Here is a 13835-nt window from a genome sequence, read left to right as displayed (position 1 = left end):
CAAAAACACTATCAACAAAGCAACTGCCCAGTGCCCAGGTGTCCACTGCAAATCAAACTATGCAAACTGGTGTTAGGTCTACAGGTGTGTCCTTCCCTCATCAGTTTTCACTCTACATTAGTATAAAAGAAGGTAAAATGCCCCATGGTCAAGAAGCAAGAAACAAAACCAAAAACCAACCAAACAAAACTGGCAGCAGGGGCCTGGCCAAGCCTATGACATATGCATCAGACTGAAAACTATCAACAATACTGAATTTTACTTGGAAAGTTGTTTAAAAACTACAAGTGTTACAAATGTTGATGAATGAAACAGAAGAGCCACAAAACTGTACACTCAACATGCTTTGAAAGGTGTGCATATATATTCAAGAACAGGAGAGGATGCAGAAAGACATACACCTGGATTCTTAACACAGTTAGTAACGGACGTGACGAACAAGTTCTCTCTTGTGCACCTTGTACTCGTCTACCATAAACCTATGCTTGTATAAAATATAAAAAGAATCAACAGTTCCTTACTGTCTGCCAACCTTCAGCTAAAAGAAGTTCTCCAGAGCAGGTGTGCGCTCCTGGAAGGCAGGGCCCATCCCTGAGGGCCTCAGTCTCAGAGGCTTCCCGGTGATTCCAGCTCCACCACAGGACAGCAGGCCCCCCGCTCGGCTTCAGGTACTCAGCGTGTGGTGTGTAGGTGTAGATGAAGCTGTGTGCAGGGCCGCCTCACCTGGGGTGTGTGTGTGTGTGTGTGTGTGTGTGTGTATGTGTGTGTGTGCAGGGCCACCTCACCTGTGTGTGTGTGTGTGTGTGTGTGTGTGCATGCATGCATGTGCAGGGCTACCTCACCTGGGTGTATGTGTGTGTGCAGGGCCGCCTCACCCAGGTGTGTGTGTGTGCAGGGCTACCTTACCCTGTGTGTGTGTGTGTGTGTGTGCAGGGCTGCCTCACCCATGTGTGTGTGTGCACATGTGCAGGGCTGCCTCACGGGGGGGGGTGTGTGTGTGCAGGGCTGCCTTACCCAGTGTGTGTGTGTGTGTGTGTGTGTGTGTGTGTGTGCGCATGTGCAGGGCTGCCTCACCTGGGGGGGGTGTGTGTGTGTGCAGGGCCGCCTCACCCAGGTGTGTGTGTGTGCAGGGCCACCTCACCCAGGTGTGTGTGTGTGCAGGGCTACCTTACCCAGTGCGTGTGTGTGTGTGTGTGTGTGTGTGTGCAGGGCTGCCTCACCCATGTGTGTGTGTGCGCATGTGCAGGGCTGCCTCACGGGGGGTGGGTGTGTGTGTGTGTGTGTGCAGGGCCGCCTCACCCGGGTGTGTGGGTGTGTGTGTGCAGGGCTGCCTTACCCAGTGTGTGTGTGTGTGTGTGTGTGCGCATGTGCAGGGCTGCCTCACCTGGGGGGGTGTGTGTGTGTGTGTGTGTCTTTATCCCAGCGGTCACTCCTTACCCAGAGTCTCTTCTCACTAGGGATCTCTCCTCACCCAGGGGTCCCCTCTTACCTGGGGCAGGGGTTGGGGGCGGTCTCCTCCATCTCAAGGGTGGTCAATCCCTCCTCACTGGGGTCTCTCCTCACCCGGGGGGGGGGGTCTCCTCACCAGAGGTCCTTCTCCACCCTCTGAGTCTCTCACCACCCCAGGGATCTCTCCTTACCCAGGGGTCTCTCCTCACCTAGGGCTGCGGGGTCTCTCCCCACCCTGGAGGTCCCTCCTCACCGAGGACAGACATAAAGACAGAGATTCGCTCAGTCATGCCCGACTCTCTGCGACCCCGCGGACCGCAGCCCGCCAGGCTCATGTGTCCATGGGATTCTCCAGGCAGGAACACTGGACTGGGCTGCCGTGCCCTCCTCCAGAGGGTCTTCCCCACCCGGGGACCAAGCCCGCGTCTCCCGCATTGCAGGCGGACGCTTCCCCGTCCGAGCCACCGGGCAGCCGTCTCCCACCCCGGGCGCCCTCTTCCCCGGCGCGCCTCACCTTGGGGTCGCGCTCGTAGTAGCGCTGCTGCGTGCGGATCCAGCGGCCCACCAGGTGGTCCCGCACGGTGTGCGCCAGCGCCAGGTAGTAGTCGCGGCGCGTGGCGACATTGCGGTCCTTGACGAGCGTGAAGTGCAGGTGCCGGTTGAAGCTCTTCCGCACCTCTGCCACGTCGCCCAGCCCCGCCAGCCCGCGCACGCTGATCTGCTTCCGCCTCTCGCCGTCCGTCAGCGGCTTTGCCATCGCTCCGGCCGCCCGGGAGGACGAGGACGAGGAGGACGACAAGGAGGAGGAGGACGCGGCGAGCCGCTGGGACACGCCCGCGCTAGGGATGCTGCGGCTTCACCAGCTGCCAGACCGCGCCTGCGCAGTGCGCCGCGGCGGCGAGGAGGGGAGGGGCCGCGGGCGCGACTGCGCGCAGCGCTTGGGGCCGAGGGCGGGGCGGGGCCTGATGGAGGGGCCGGGCCGCAGGAGGGGCGGGGCTTGCTGGAGGGCGGGGCCGCAGAAGGGGCGGAGTACCTACGCCTGAGTGAAGGCGTACTGCTGAGTTTCTCCACGCGCAAAGCTGAGCGTGAGGTCCTGGGCTTGCGGCCCATTCCTCCCAGCATCACTGTCCTGTCCACGCCCCCGAGACGGCGTCTCCTCCTGCTCCTTTCAGTCGTGTCCGACTCTGCGATCCCATGAATCGCAGCACACCAAGCCTCCCTGTCCATCACCAACTCCCGGAGTTCGCTCAGACTCGCGTCCATCGAGTCAGTGATGCCATCCAGCCATCTCATCCTCTGTCGTCCCCTTCTTCTCCTACCCCCAATCCCTCCCCGCATCAAAGTCTTTTCCAGTGAGTCAACTCTTCGCATGAGGTGGCCAAAGTACTGGAGTTTCAGCTTTAGCATCATTACTTCCAAAGAAATCCCAGGGCTGATCTCCTTCAGAATGGACTGGTTGGATCTCCTTGCAGTCCAAGGGACTCTCAATAGTCTTCTCCAATACCGCAGTTCAAAAGCATCAATTCTTCGGCGCTCAGCCTTCTTCACAGTCCAACTCTCATATCCATACATGACTACTGGAAAAACCATAGCCTTGCCTAGATGTACCTTAGTCGGCAAAGTAATGCTTTTGAATATGCTATCTAGGTTGGTCATAACTTTCCTTCCAAGGAGTAAGTGTCTTTTAATTTCATGGCTGCAATCACCATCTGCAGTGATTTTAAAGCCTCTCAGCTAGTTCCTACCTGCAGGTCCTGGGCTGGGACCCCCTCACTCACTCTCACCAGCACTACCCCAGGGCCATCTTCCAGCCCCTGGCTTCAGTCTTGCTCCCGCAGCTCCTCCTTGATCCTATCTTAGCCTCTGTGATTTCTGCATCAACAGGAGTCCTGACAGGTAGGTGGAACGTGAAAAAACTGGTAGCATTCACTGAAGCTAAACAAACACCTACCTCTGACCCAGCAATACTACTCCAAAGAAAATACCCAACAGAAATGAATGCTTAGGCCGACCAAAAGGCATGTACAGAAATGCCCGTGACATTCAAATATTCGAAACAGTCCCAAACTGGAAACCACGCAAATGCCCACCAGTGCTGGGCTGCTAAATAAATTGTGGCATATTCCCACGGTTGCATAGCCCAGAGCCATGAGAACGATGGCCCACATCCAACAGCACAGAGGAACAATGCTGTGCGAGAGAAGGCAGCACTTCAGGACTCTGCTCAGACAAGGGTGTAGGACTGGCCAGTCTCTAGGGCTGCAGATCTAAGGCTGGTGCTGAGCCTTACGGGTGGGCATAGCTGGGGGGGAGGTGTCTCCATGGCCTCTGGAAAGCTCTTGATCGCACGTGGTGTGCGATCTCATTACGGCACACATAGGAGTCACCCGGTGTGGGTGTAGTGATGTAGTCCTGTGGCAAGGCCGGGACGGGGGTCACATATGCAACCCAGGGCCTTCCACCATCTTTCTCTATACCTCATCCTGTTTCCTCACCCTCCCTGCACACCCAGCAGGGCTCTAGATCCTTCTCTAGGCCAGTGCCTTCCTTCCTGCCTGTTCCCAAATCAGGTGCCGATAACATCAGGCCTGGTGGACTTGCCTTCTCTCCCAAGCTCTCAAGGACTCTCTCTCGCTAGAGCTGGTCCTCCAAAAGGAAGTCTGGTGCCTCCAGCCATTTGTTCCCAGTGTTTCTAGTCTCTTTATCCATCCTCAGCTACTCCTTTGGGTCCTCTTGCCAGGATTCCTATGGTAGTTTCCTCATGGGGTCCCCTGCCTCCCAGATACTCCCCAGAACTATCCCCCCCACAAGGCGGACTGGCCAGTCCCTCAGCAGAAGGTTGAGCTCACCACAGCTTCTGCAAACCACGACCCTGGCCAGGCGAGCTTGCTAAACCAGTCTCAATCCCTCCCTAGCAGGTCCAGGCTGACCTGGGGGAGTTGAGGTGACAGGTGAGGGCAGGCCCCCCTGTAGCTAATGGGCAGGCATTCTGAGGTGACCAGACCGAAGGGGAAGCAGTCAGAGCCAGGGTCAGTGAGAGAGCTGGGTGTGGAGAGAGAGAAGCAGTGCCCGAATGGTGGAGCTTGGGGGCTGCCTGTGGGGCTGTGAGAGGCGATGAAGGACACACAGCCGACATCCGCAGGCTCCCTGGTCTGGTTCTCGCCCTCCACAGCCCTCCCCTTGGGGAGCCTCTTCCTGGCGGGGCAGATTTGCTGCCTGGCTTCAAGCTGCATCTCAGGGCACTGCCTCTGCCTACCCTCGGCGCGGGCTGGCCCACCACCTGTTTTGGTATGGCCCTCAAGTTAGGAACGCTTTCTACATTTTTAAATGATTGAAACGAATCAAAAGAAGGATAATTTTCATGACATATGAAAATTAGATGAAGTCCAAACTTCAGTGTCTACAAAGTACACTCATTCCTCTGCATTCTGTCTAGGCTGCTTTCACATGCCCACAACAGAGCTAAGCATTGTGACTGATGTCAGCTGTGGGCCCTGAATCTGCCCTCCATAGAGGGTGCTGCCCCTGGCCTAGAACATGTGCTCCTCTGAGAGGGCCCCATGTCCCCAGATGGCCTCCCACGCCAGGCTCCGTGATTATACTCCAGATAGAGCAAATCCCTGTGGTTCTAGCTGCCGCATGCAGGCAAGGGTGCACTGAGTGGGAGAGGTGGCTGGCCTGGGCCGGATTCTTGAAGCCTCTTTAAAATTCACTAGGTCACATCAGGGAAACACACATAAAAACCCCAGGGGCCCCAGGACTCACCTGTTACAATGCTCAACATGAAAATTACCAACAGCATGGAGAGACTGAAGCATGCGGCTCAAAGGAGAGTAACCTTTAGAGCCACACTGGAAACGGTGTGGCAGGTTCTTATAAAATCGTCAAATAGACACTTAGCATGTGGCCCAACCATTCCACTTTTAGGTATTCCTCCAAGAGAAATAAAAAATGTATGTCTATAAAAAACGCAAGGAGGTTCACAGGAGCCTTATCACTACTACCCCAAAGTGGAAATAAGCTATGTGACTATCAACAGGAAAGTGAAGAGACAATGTGTAGGATATTGATATAGTGGAATATTAACTCAACCATAAAAAGGAATGAATCGACACCAGTGAGTCTTACAAACATGATGCCAAACAGAAGGCCAGACACAAAAGAGCACAAACTGTACCATTTCATTTACATGAAGTTCCAGAATTGGCAAAAGGAATGTGTTGGGATGAAATTCTGAACAGTCCCCCAGGGGCCAAGGGTAGGAGAATTGTCTGGGGACTTTCTGGGGTGACAGACTAAGGTAAGCTACAGGTTGTATTTGTCTAAATCGTTTGAACTCTATACTTAAGACCGGTACATTTTACTACAAGAGAATACCTCAATAAAAATATTCTTAAAAAAAAAAAAAATTCCCTAGGTCAGCAGTAAAAGCTAGAAAGAGCTTAAGTACCAAAAACAGGCTCCGTCAAACAGGCAGCTTTTGAAAATCCAGGCCTCTAGGAAGCAACACTGAGTTTCTTCCCGAGATTCATTCAGTGCAGAGAAATTCCAGCTGAGGTTCTGAGTGAGAAGAGTCCACCCAACAGGGAAGCGAAGGAAGGTTTCTTGCTGAAACCTTATTTGCTTTGCTAACCCTTTAGCCCTGCTGTTTGCTTTGGGTGGAGTCCTACCAGGCACTCTCACTGGGAACCAAGAGAATCCTTGGTTCCACAAGGAAATTTAGGGGGAGGGGAGGTAAAGTCAGTGTCTCTCTTCTCTGGATTTTCAATTCTCTTGCTTTCTTTTAGGCAATCTTTTATGACTCAGAAGGGCAGCTGAGTGACCTTCCCCATGAGTCCAGCCCCTGCAGGACCCTGGGCTTCACGAGGAAGGAGCTGACCTGACCTCTCACCCCAACTGGGAGGGGATCTTCTCAGCCTGAGGGGAGACCACAGGGAGACTGAAAGAAGTCTAGGGTCGCCTTTTCAGATAATTACTAGTTCCCTTTGCTGTGCAGAAGCTTTTTCCTGTTTAGTGTTTATTTTTGCTTTTATGACGTTTGCTTTTGGAGTCAGATAAAAAAAAATCATTGCCAAGACTGACATCAGTGAGTTTCTACCTATGTTTTCTTCTGGGAGTTTTACGGTTTCAGGCCTCAAGTTCAAGTCTTTAATCCAGTTTGAGTTAATTTTTGTATGTAGTGTAAGATTGTGGTACAGTTTCATTTTTTTTTTTTTCGGCTCTCCAGTTTTTCCAGCACCATTTATTGAAAGGACTGTCCATTTTCCATTGTATATTATTGACTCCTTAGTTGTGAATTAATTGGCCACATATGCATGTGTTTGGAGAGGGCAATGGCAACCCACTCCAGTGCTCTTGCCTGGAGAATCCCATGGATGGAGTAGCCTGGAAGGCTGCAGTCCATGGGAGCGCTGAGGGTCGGACATGACTGAGCGACTTCACTTTCACTTTTCACTTTCCTGCATTGGAGAGGGAAATGGCAACCCACTCTGGTGTTCTTGCCTGGAGAATCCCAGGGACGGGGGAGCCTGGTGGGCTGCTGTCTATGTGGTCGCACAGAGTTGGACTCGACTGAAGTGACTTAGCAGTAGCAGCAGCATGTGTTTATTTTTGGACTTGTTATTCTGGTCCATTGATCTATGTATCTGTTTTTATGCCCATCCCACAACATTTTGATTATTATGTTGTTGTTACAGCTCACGATACCTCCAGCTTTTTTTTTTTTTTTCTCAAGATTGTTTTGGCTATTCAGAGTCTTTTGCGTGTCTCTTCTATTTCTGTGAAAAATACCATTGGAATTTTGATAGGGATTGCAGTGAATCTTTAGATTGCTTTGGGTAGTATGAAAATTTTAACAATATTAATTCTTCCAATCCATAAACGTGAAATACCTTTCCATTTACTTGTGTCTTCTTCAATTTCTTTCATCAATGTCTTACAATTTCCAGTGTACAAGATTTTGAAAGCTTCCGCACAGCAAAGGAAACCATCAACAACAAAATGCAACCTACTGAATGGAAGAAAATACTTGCAAATAACATATCTGGTAATATTAAAAAAATATAAAGAACTCATACAACTCAATAGCAAAGCAAAAACAGAAACAAAAATGAAGCAAACAACTTGATTAAAAAATGGGCAGAGAATCTGAATAGACGATTCCCAAGGAAGACAGGCAGATGCCCAAGTGCATGAAAAGAAAAGTGTTGGTAAGGATGTGGAGAAAGGGAAAACCTGAGTACTGTTGCTGGGAATGTGCAGCCACTATGGAAAACAGTATGGAGTTTCCTTAAAAAATAAAAATAGAGCCACTGTCTGAGCCAGCAGTTCCACTCCTGAGTATTTATCCAGAAAAACAAAAACACTAATTCAAAGATATATGCACCTCTATGTTTATTGCAGCATTAGTCACAATAGCCAAGATACGGAAACAGCCTAAGGGTCCACTGATGGATGAATGGATAAAGATGTGCTATATGCACACAATGGAATACTACTCAGCCAGAAAAAAGAAGATATCTTCTTGCCACTTGCAACTACATGGATGGACCTAGAAGATGTTATGCTAAGTGAAATAACTCAGACAGAGAATGATAAGCACTGCATGAATTCACTTATATGTGAAATCTAAACAACAAAGCAAACTAACGAAAAAAACTAATCCCATAGATACAGATTTGGTGGCTGCCAGAGGTAGGGGATTGAGGGTGGGTGAGATGGGTGAAGAGGTGCAAACTTCTGGACTTCCCTGGTGGTTAAGAATCCACCTTCCAATGCTTCAGGGCCGCACAAGCTCCCACATGCTGCAAGGCAACCAAACCCACGAGTCTCAACTAGAGAGAAGCCCGCAGCTGCAATGAAGACCCGATACAGCCGTAAATAAAGAAATTTTTTAAAAGTCCTGAGAATGTAACATACAGTAGGACTATAGCTACTAATGTTGCATTGCATATTTGAAAGTGGCTGAGAGAGTAGATCTTGGCTCTTACCAGGTTCATGCATGTGTGCAAAGTCACTATAGTTGTGTCCGACTCTCTGTGACCCCATGGACCATGGCCCGTCAGGTTCCTCTGTCCTTAGGATTCTCCAGGCAAGAATACTGGAGTGGGTTGCCATTCCCTTCTCCCCCAAGTAGCTCAGTGGTAAAGAATCCTCGTGCCAGTACAGGAAACACAGAGATTCAGATTCCATCCCTGTCGGAAAGATCCCCTGGAGGAGGGCATGGCAACCCACTCCAGTATTCTTGCCTGGAGAAGCCCATGGACAGTGGAGCCTGGTGGGCTACCATCCATAGCATTGCAAAGAGTTAGACACAACTGAGTAACTGAGCGTGCACCCACTCAAGAGAGTAGATCTTAAAGCTGTCATCACAAGGGAAAAAAAAAGGATAAAATTTTTAAAGATTTGTTTATTTATCTTTTGGCTGTGGTGGGTCTTTGTCTTTGTGGAGGGCTTTCTCTAGCTGCAGAGAGCACAGCTACTCTTTGTCATTGTGTGGGGGCTTCTCCATGTGGTGGTTTCTCTTGTTGCTGAACACAGGCTCTAGGCTTGCGGGCTTCTGTAGTTGCAGCTCACCAGCTTAGTTGCTCTGGGGCATGAGGGATCTTCCTGGACCAGGGACTGAACCCGTGTCCCCTGAATTGCAAGGCAGATTCTTAACCACTGGACCACCAGGGAAATCCCAGGGTAAAATCTTGTAATTATGTGAGGTGGTGGATGGTAACTAGAGATGTGGTGAACGTTTTGCAATATATTCAAGTATTGAATCACTACTTGTACTGCCATGCTACTGCCGTTTAGTCGCTTAGTCGTGTCTGACTCTATGTGGTCTGTAGTCCGTCAGACTCCTCTGTCCATGGGATTCCCTGGGCAAGAATACTGAAGTGGGTTGTCATTTCCTTCTCCAGGGGTCTTCCTGACTCAGGGATCAAACCCAGGTCTCCTGCATTGTAGGCAGATTCTTTACCATCTGAGCCACTAGGGAAGCCCACGTTGTACACTCTGAACTAATAGAGTGTTAAATTAAATTAACATTAAATTAAAAGTAAGTAAACTTAGAGAAATCAGTTTTTTTTTTTTTTAATGCCTAGGAGCTGAAAAAGGAAGAAAGGACCTGTGCTTTCAGACTGGAACAAAATGATAAGATGTGGTTAAGCACAAAGGGAACTTTCTAGGGGAAATGTGCTGTTCTAGGTAGCTGCCTTCCAGAGTTCCAGTCTTCATTTTTCAAACTGCTTTATTTTGGCGCAGTGGTAAAGAACCCTCCTGCCAATTCAGGAGACGTGAGAGACTAAAATTCTATCCCTGGGTCAGGAAGATCCCCTGGAGGAGGAAATGGCAACTCACTCCAGTATTCTTGCCTGGAAAATTCCATGGACAGAGGAGCCTGGTGGGCTATAGTCCATGGGGTCACAAAGAGTTGTACATGACTGAGCAACTGGGCACTCAGCACGCTGAACTATTGAGATTTTATATATGGTATATTAAATAACATTTTATAATTATATTCCATAAGTTACCCCCTTAAAGAGCCTGATTCAGTAGTGTTTAACAGCATTTAATATTTTAGAGTCATGCAACCATCACCATCACCATAATCTAAATTTAGAACCTTCTCATCAATCCGGCAAAACCCTGTACCCCTCAGTTGGGAGCTACTCCCAGTTCTCCCCACCCCCACCCAGAGCCCTAGGCAACCCCCAGTCTGCTTGCTGTCTCTGTGCATTTCCTTATTCTGGACGTTTTGTGTAAACAGAATCATGCAATATGTGATCTCTTGTGCCTAGCTTCTTTCACTTGGCCTCATGTTTTCAAGGTTCATCCATGTTACAGATTATGCCGTTTTTACTGCCAAATAATATTCCAAATGCATGGAGAGTCATTTAAAAAAATTCTTTGAAATCTCCTCTCTAAAGGGAAGAGAAAGCTGAAAACTCCGGTTTACACTCCCCTCTCCCCTTGTTGCTTTGGAACAAGGATCTGCAGGCCCTGAACTCCAGCATTTTCCCGTGCAAACCCGTTCAATCTGGGGCTGTTTTCTAGTGGGTCTGGAGAACCATCAGCTGCATATGCTAATCACCTCAGCATATGCAACTGAGGAAGGTATGTTTGGTATGTTTGGAGCCATCCCACTGCCTGTGTTCTGTGCCACAAACGCACCACTCTGGCGCCCTCCTGACCTTCAGAGAGGCTTCCGGAGAGGGTGCCATACTGGAGATCTCTGCTTCTTAGCCACATCCACCCGAGGCAGACACTAAGCTTTACAGGCTGCGCTCAGACTCTTACCTGGTGGCTCAGATGGTAAAGCATCTGCCTCTAATTCGGGAGACTTGGGATCGATCCCTGGGATGGGAAGATCCCTGGAGAAGGAAATGGCAAACCACTCCAGAACTCTTGCCTGGAAAACCCCATGGACAGAGGAGCCTGGTAGGCTACAGTCCATGAGGTCACAAAGAGTCGGACACGAGTGAGCAACTTCATTTTCACTTTCACTCAGGCTCTTAAAGAGAAGCTTGTATCCACTGGTCAATAATGCGGCAAAGCAAGACATCTGGACTATCAAAGTGACAGAGGCAGTCAAGCCTAGAGCTGTTTTTTTCCTTTTTTAAAATGTGATTCTTTTAAAATTCTTTTTACTTGGTGGGCCTGGGTCGTCACTGCTGTGTGCGGGCTTTCTCTAACCGTGGAGTAGGGGCCAATCTCCACTTGTGGTGTATGAGGCTCTTATTGCCGTGGCTCCTCTCATTGTGGTGCAGCCTCAGTAGTTGCAGAGCGAGGGCTCAGCAGTTGTGCCTCACATGCTTAATTGCTCCACTGCATGCGGAACCTTCCCAGACCAGGGACTGAACCCGAGTCCCCTGCATTGGCAGGCAGATTCTTAACCACTGGACTACCAAGGAAGACCTGGAGCTAATTTTTAAAAATTTCTCTTGATTCTTTAGTTTTCTAAATATTCCATGCTCATGAGTATCGTAATGATTGATTCTCCAGCAGGGAAACCCACTTTTGATAAACAGCTACATGCAAGGCCTGATGTGATGAAAAATTCGTCTGGAGACACTCTTAACTGGGAGGCACACCAGTTTGGGGTTTGGAAGGCTGCAGACCTGGGTGCAAGGGACCCTGTTCATCTCGTCACTGACCTTCAGCTCAGACATTCCAGCCTCTGAGCTGCATGAGGGACTGTTGACTTAATGCTTGACACCCAGTAAGCCCTCCATCAACACAGGCCATGGTTGTTATTGTAGCTCAGAACTGAGGGACACAGCACGTGCTTTGCTCATCTGGCCACACACTCAACATAATTTTCAAGGTGAATCCAAGGAAGTGGGAAGTATGAAGCAGCCAGGGAGGCAACCGATGCTGACCTCTCACCCCCCAGCAGGGAGCCCTTTTCGGGTACCCTTGAATGCTGACCCTTGAATCAAGAGCCATCTTCTTTCAGGACATCTTTCCCCATTACCAGCTTCTCTGCGAGTCTGAATTTTGGCCTCTGGAGCCACACAGGCAGGGCCAGGCTCTGATAAACCTTTCAGGTTGTTTTATTTACTTTTTTTAGACTGTGCCGGCTTGCCGGCTTCTAATTCCCTACTCAGGGATTGAACTTGCGCCCTGGGCAATGAAAGCATGGAGTCCCAACCACTGAACAACCAGGGAAGCCCCAACACTTACAGTATTGAAGACAGGGCTGTTGGACCCCCGCCCATCTAAAGCCTCTTTCCAGAACTGTGATGTCATGATTTACAGAACAAAATACATGTTTGGTCTTCGTCCTGTTCCTGGCTCATAGGTCCCCAAACTCTGGGGAGTTTGTAAGCATAAGAGCAGCGGGAGCATCTTTTGTTGTATTTGGTCTCTTATCCTCAGTCCTGTTGCCTCTTCAATCATACTTGAACTTGGGTTAATGAGGTTATTTTTGGCAAGCCTCCAGGTAACCACTAGGGTGGTGGCTGGTTGCTGGGGCAACCAACCAAGTGATTAGAGTGCTCAGGGAGTCTGCCTCTTTTAGGCCCAACCTCTGGGGTGGGGATGGGGGCTGGAAATCAGTGACTTAGTCAACCAAACCTATATAACGAGGCTTCCATAAAAACCCACAGCGTACAGGGTTTGGAGAGCTCCCAGGTTGATGCCAGGGAGGGTGGTGTGCCCGGGGAGTGTGGACGCTCCACACCCTCCCCCATGCCCTCCCCTCCTGTCCCTTCCATCTGCCTGTTGGTTTGTATCCTGTGTGATGAACTGGCAATAAGGAGTAAACTGTTCTCCTGAATTCTGTGAGCCTCTCTACCAAATTACAGAATCTGAGAGAGGTGTTGCGGGGACCTCTGACTTAGAGCTGGTCGATAGGAAGCACAGGTCTGATCCCAAGTACCTAGACTTAAGAAGGGCCTCTCAAGTGTAGGACTTGAGCCCTTACCTGCGGGGTCTTGTGATGTCTCCGTCTCCTGGTGGATAGTGTCAGATGGAGTTGAATTGCAGGACACCCAGCTGGGCTCAGAGGACTGCTTGGTGGGAAAAAGCCCACCCATCTGGTTTCAGCGTGAGGCGCTGACAGCAGATCGAGGGGCGAGTGGAGTGGTAGAAAACAGAGTTTCCTCTCTGAGGATGAACCCTCTTCACAGTTCATGGTGTCCAAACAAGGCACTTAAAAACAGCTTTACCAGAAACTGCACACCCAAGTGTGGCTTCTCACAGTGCTTACCTTGGGAGATGCAGTGTTTATATTACTGACCTGTGATGATTCTGAACACTTTCTGAAAATTCCTTTAGGGAATCACCTCATGACTTTATTGCCACCCTTGATTTTATCCCCAAAATGGTACTATCCATTTGCTTTCCAAAGATTATGAAATTGCTCTAAAAATCAAATCCACCCCGAAACAATGATTTTTCCTTCAGTTCAGTTCAGTTCAGTTGCTCAGTCGTGTCCAACTGTTTGCAACCCCATGAATCGCAGCACGCCAAGCCTCCCTGTCCATCACCAACTCCCGGAGTTCATTCAGACTCACATCCATCGAGTCCGTGATGCCATCCACCCGTCTCATCCTCAGTCGTCCCCTTCTCCTCCTGCCTCCAATCCCTCCCAGCATCACAGTCTTTTCCAATGAATCAACTCTTCACATGAGGTGGCCAAAGTACTGGAGTTTCAGCTTCAGCATCATTCCCTCCAAAGAAATCCCAGGGCTGATCTCCTTCAGAATGGACTGGTTGGATCTCCTTGTAGTCCAAGGGACTCTCAAGAGTCTTCTCCAACACCACAGTTCAAAAGCATCAATTCTTCGGCACTCAGCCTTCTTCACAGTCCAACTCTCACATCCATACATGACCACTGGAAAAACCACAGCCTTGACTAGACAGACCTTTGTTGGCAAAGTAATGTCTCTGCTTTT

General features: G+C 49.8%; 1 protein-coding gene across 2 annotated transcripts in view; it reads right to left on the bottom strand.

Moving 5' to 3' along the window:
- Positions 1-2255, bottom strand: part of PYGB (glycogen phosphorylase B) — a 34984-nt gene extending 32729 nt beyond the window's left edge. For both annotated transcript variants that reach the window (XM_068986667.1, XM_068986668.1), the window contains exon 1: positions 1964-2255. In XM_068986667.1, coding sequence (XP_068842768.1) covers positions 1964-2206 — 243 coding nt within the window. In that variant the 5' untranslated portion in view covers positions 2207-2255. The remainder of the gene's footprint in view (positions 1-1963) is intronic.
- Positions 2256-13835: the final 11580 nt, after the last annotated feature.

Source organism: Capricornis sumatraensis, chromosome 15, assembly GCF_032405125.1.
Source record: "Capricornis sumatraensis isolate serow.1 chromosome 15, serow.2, whole genome shotgun sequence".
Taxonomy (NCBI): Eukaryota; Metazoa; Chordata; class Mammalia; order Artiodactyla; family Bovidae; genus Capricornis; species Capricornis sumatraensis.
This window is presented reverse-complemented; position numbering and strand designations above follow the sequence as displayed.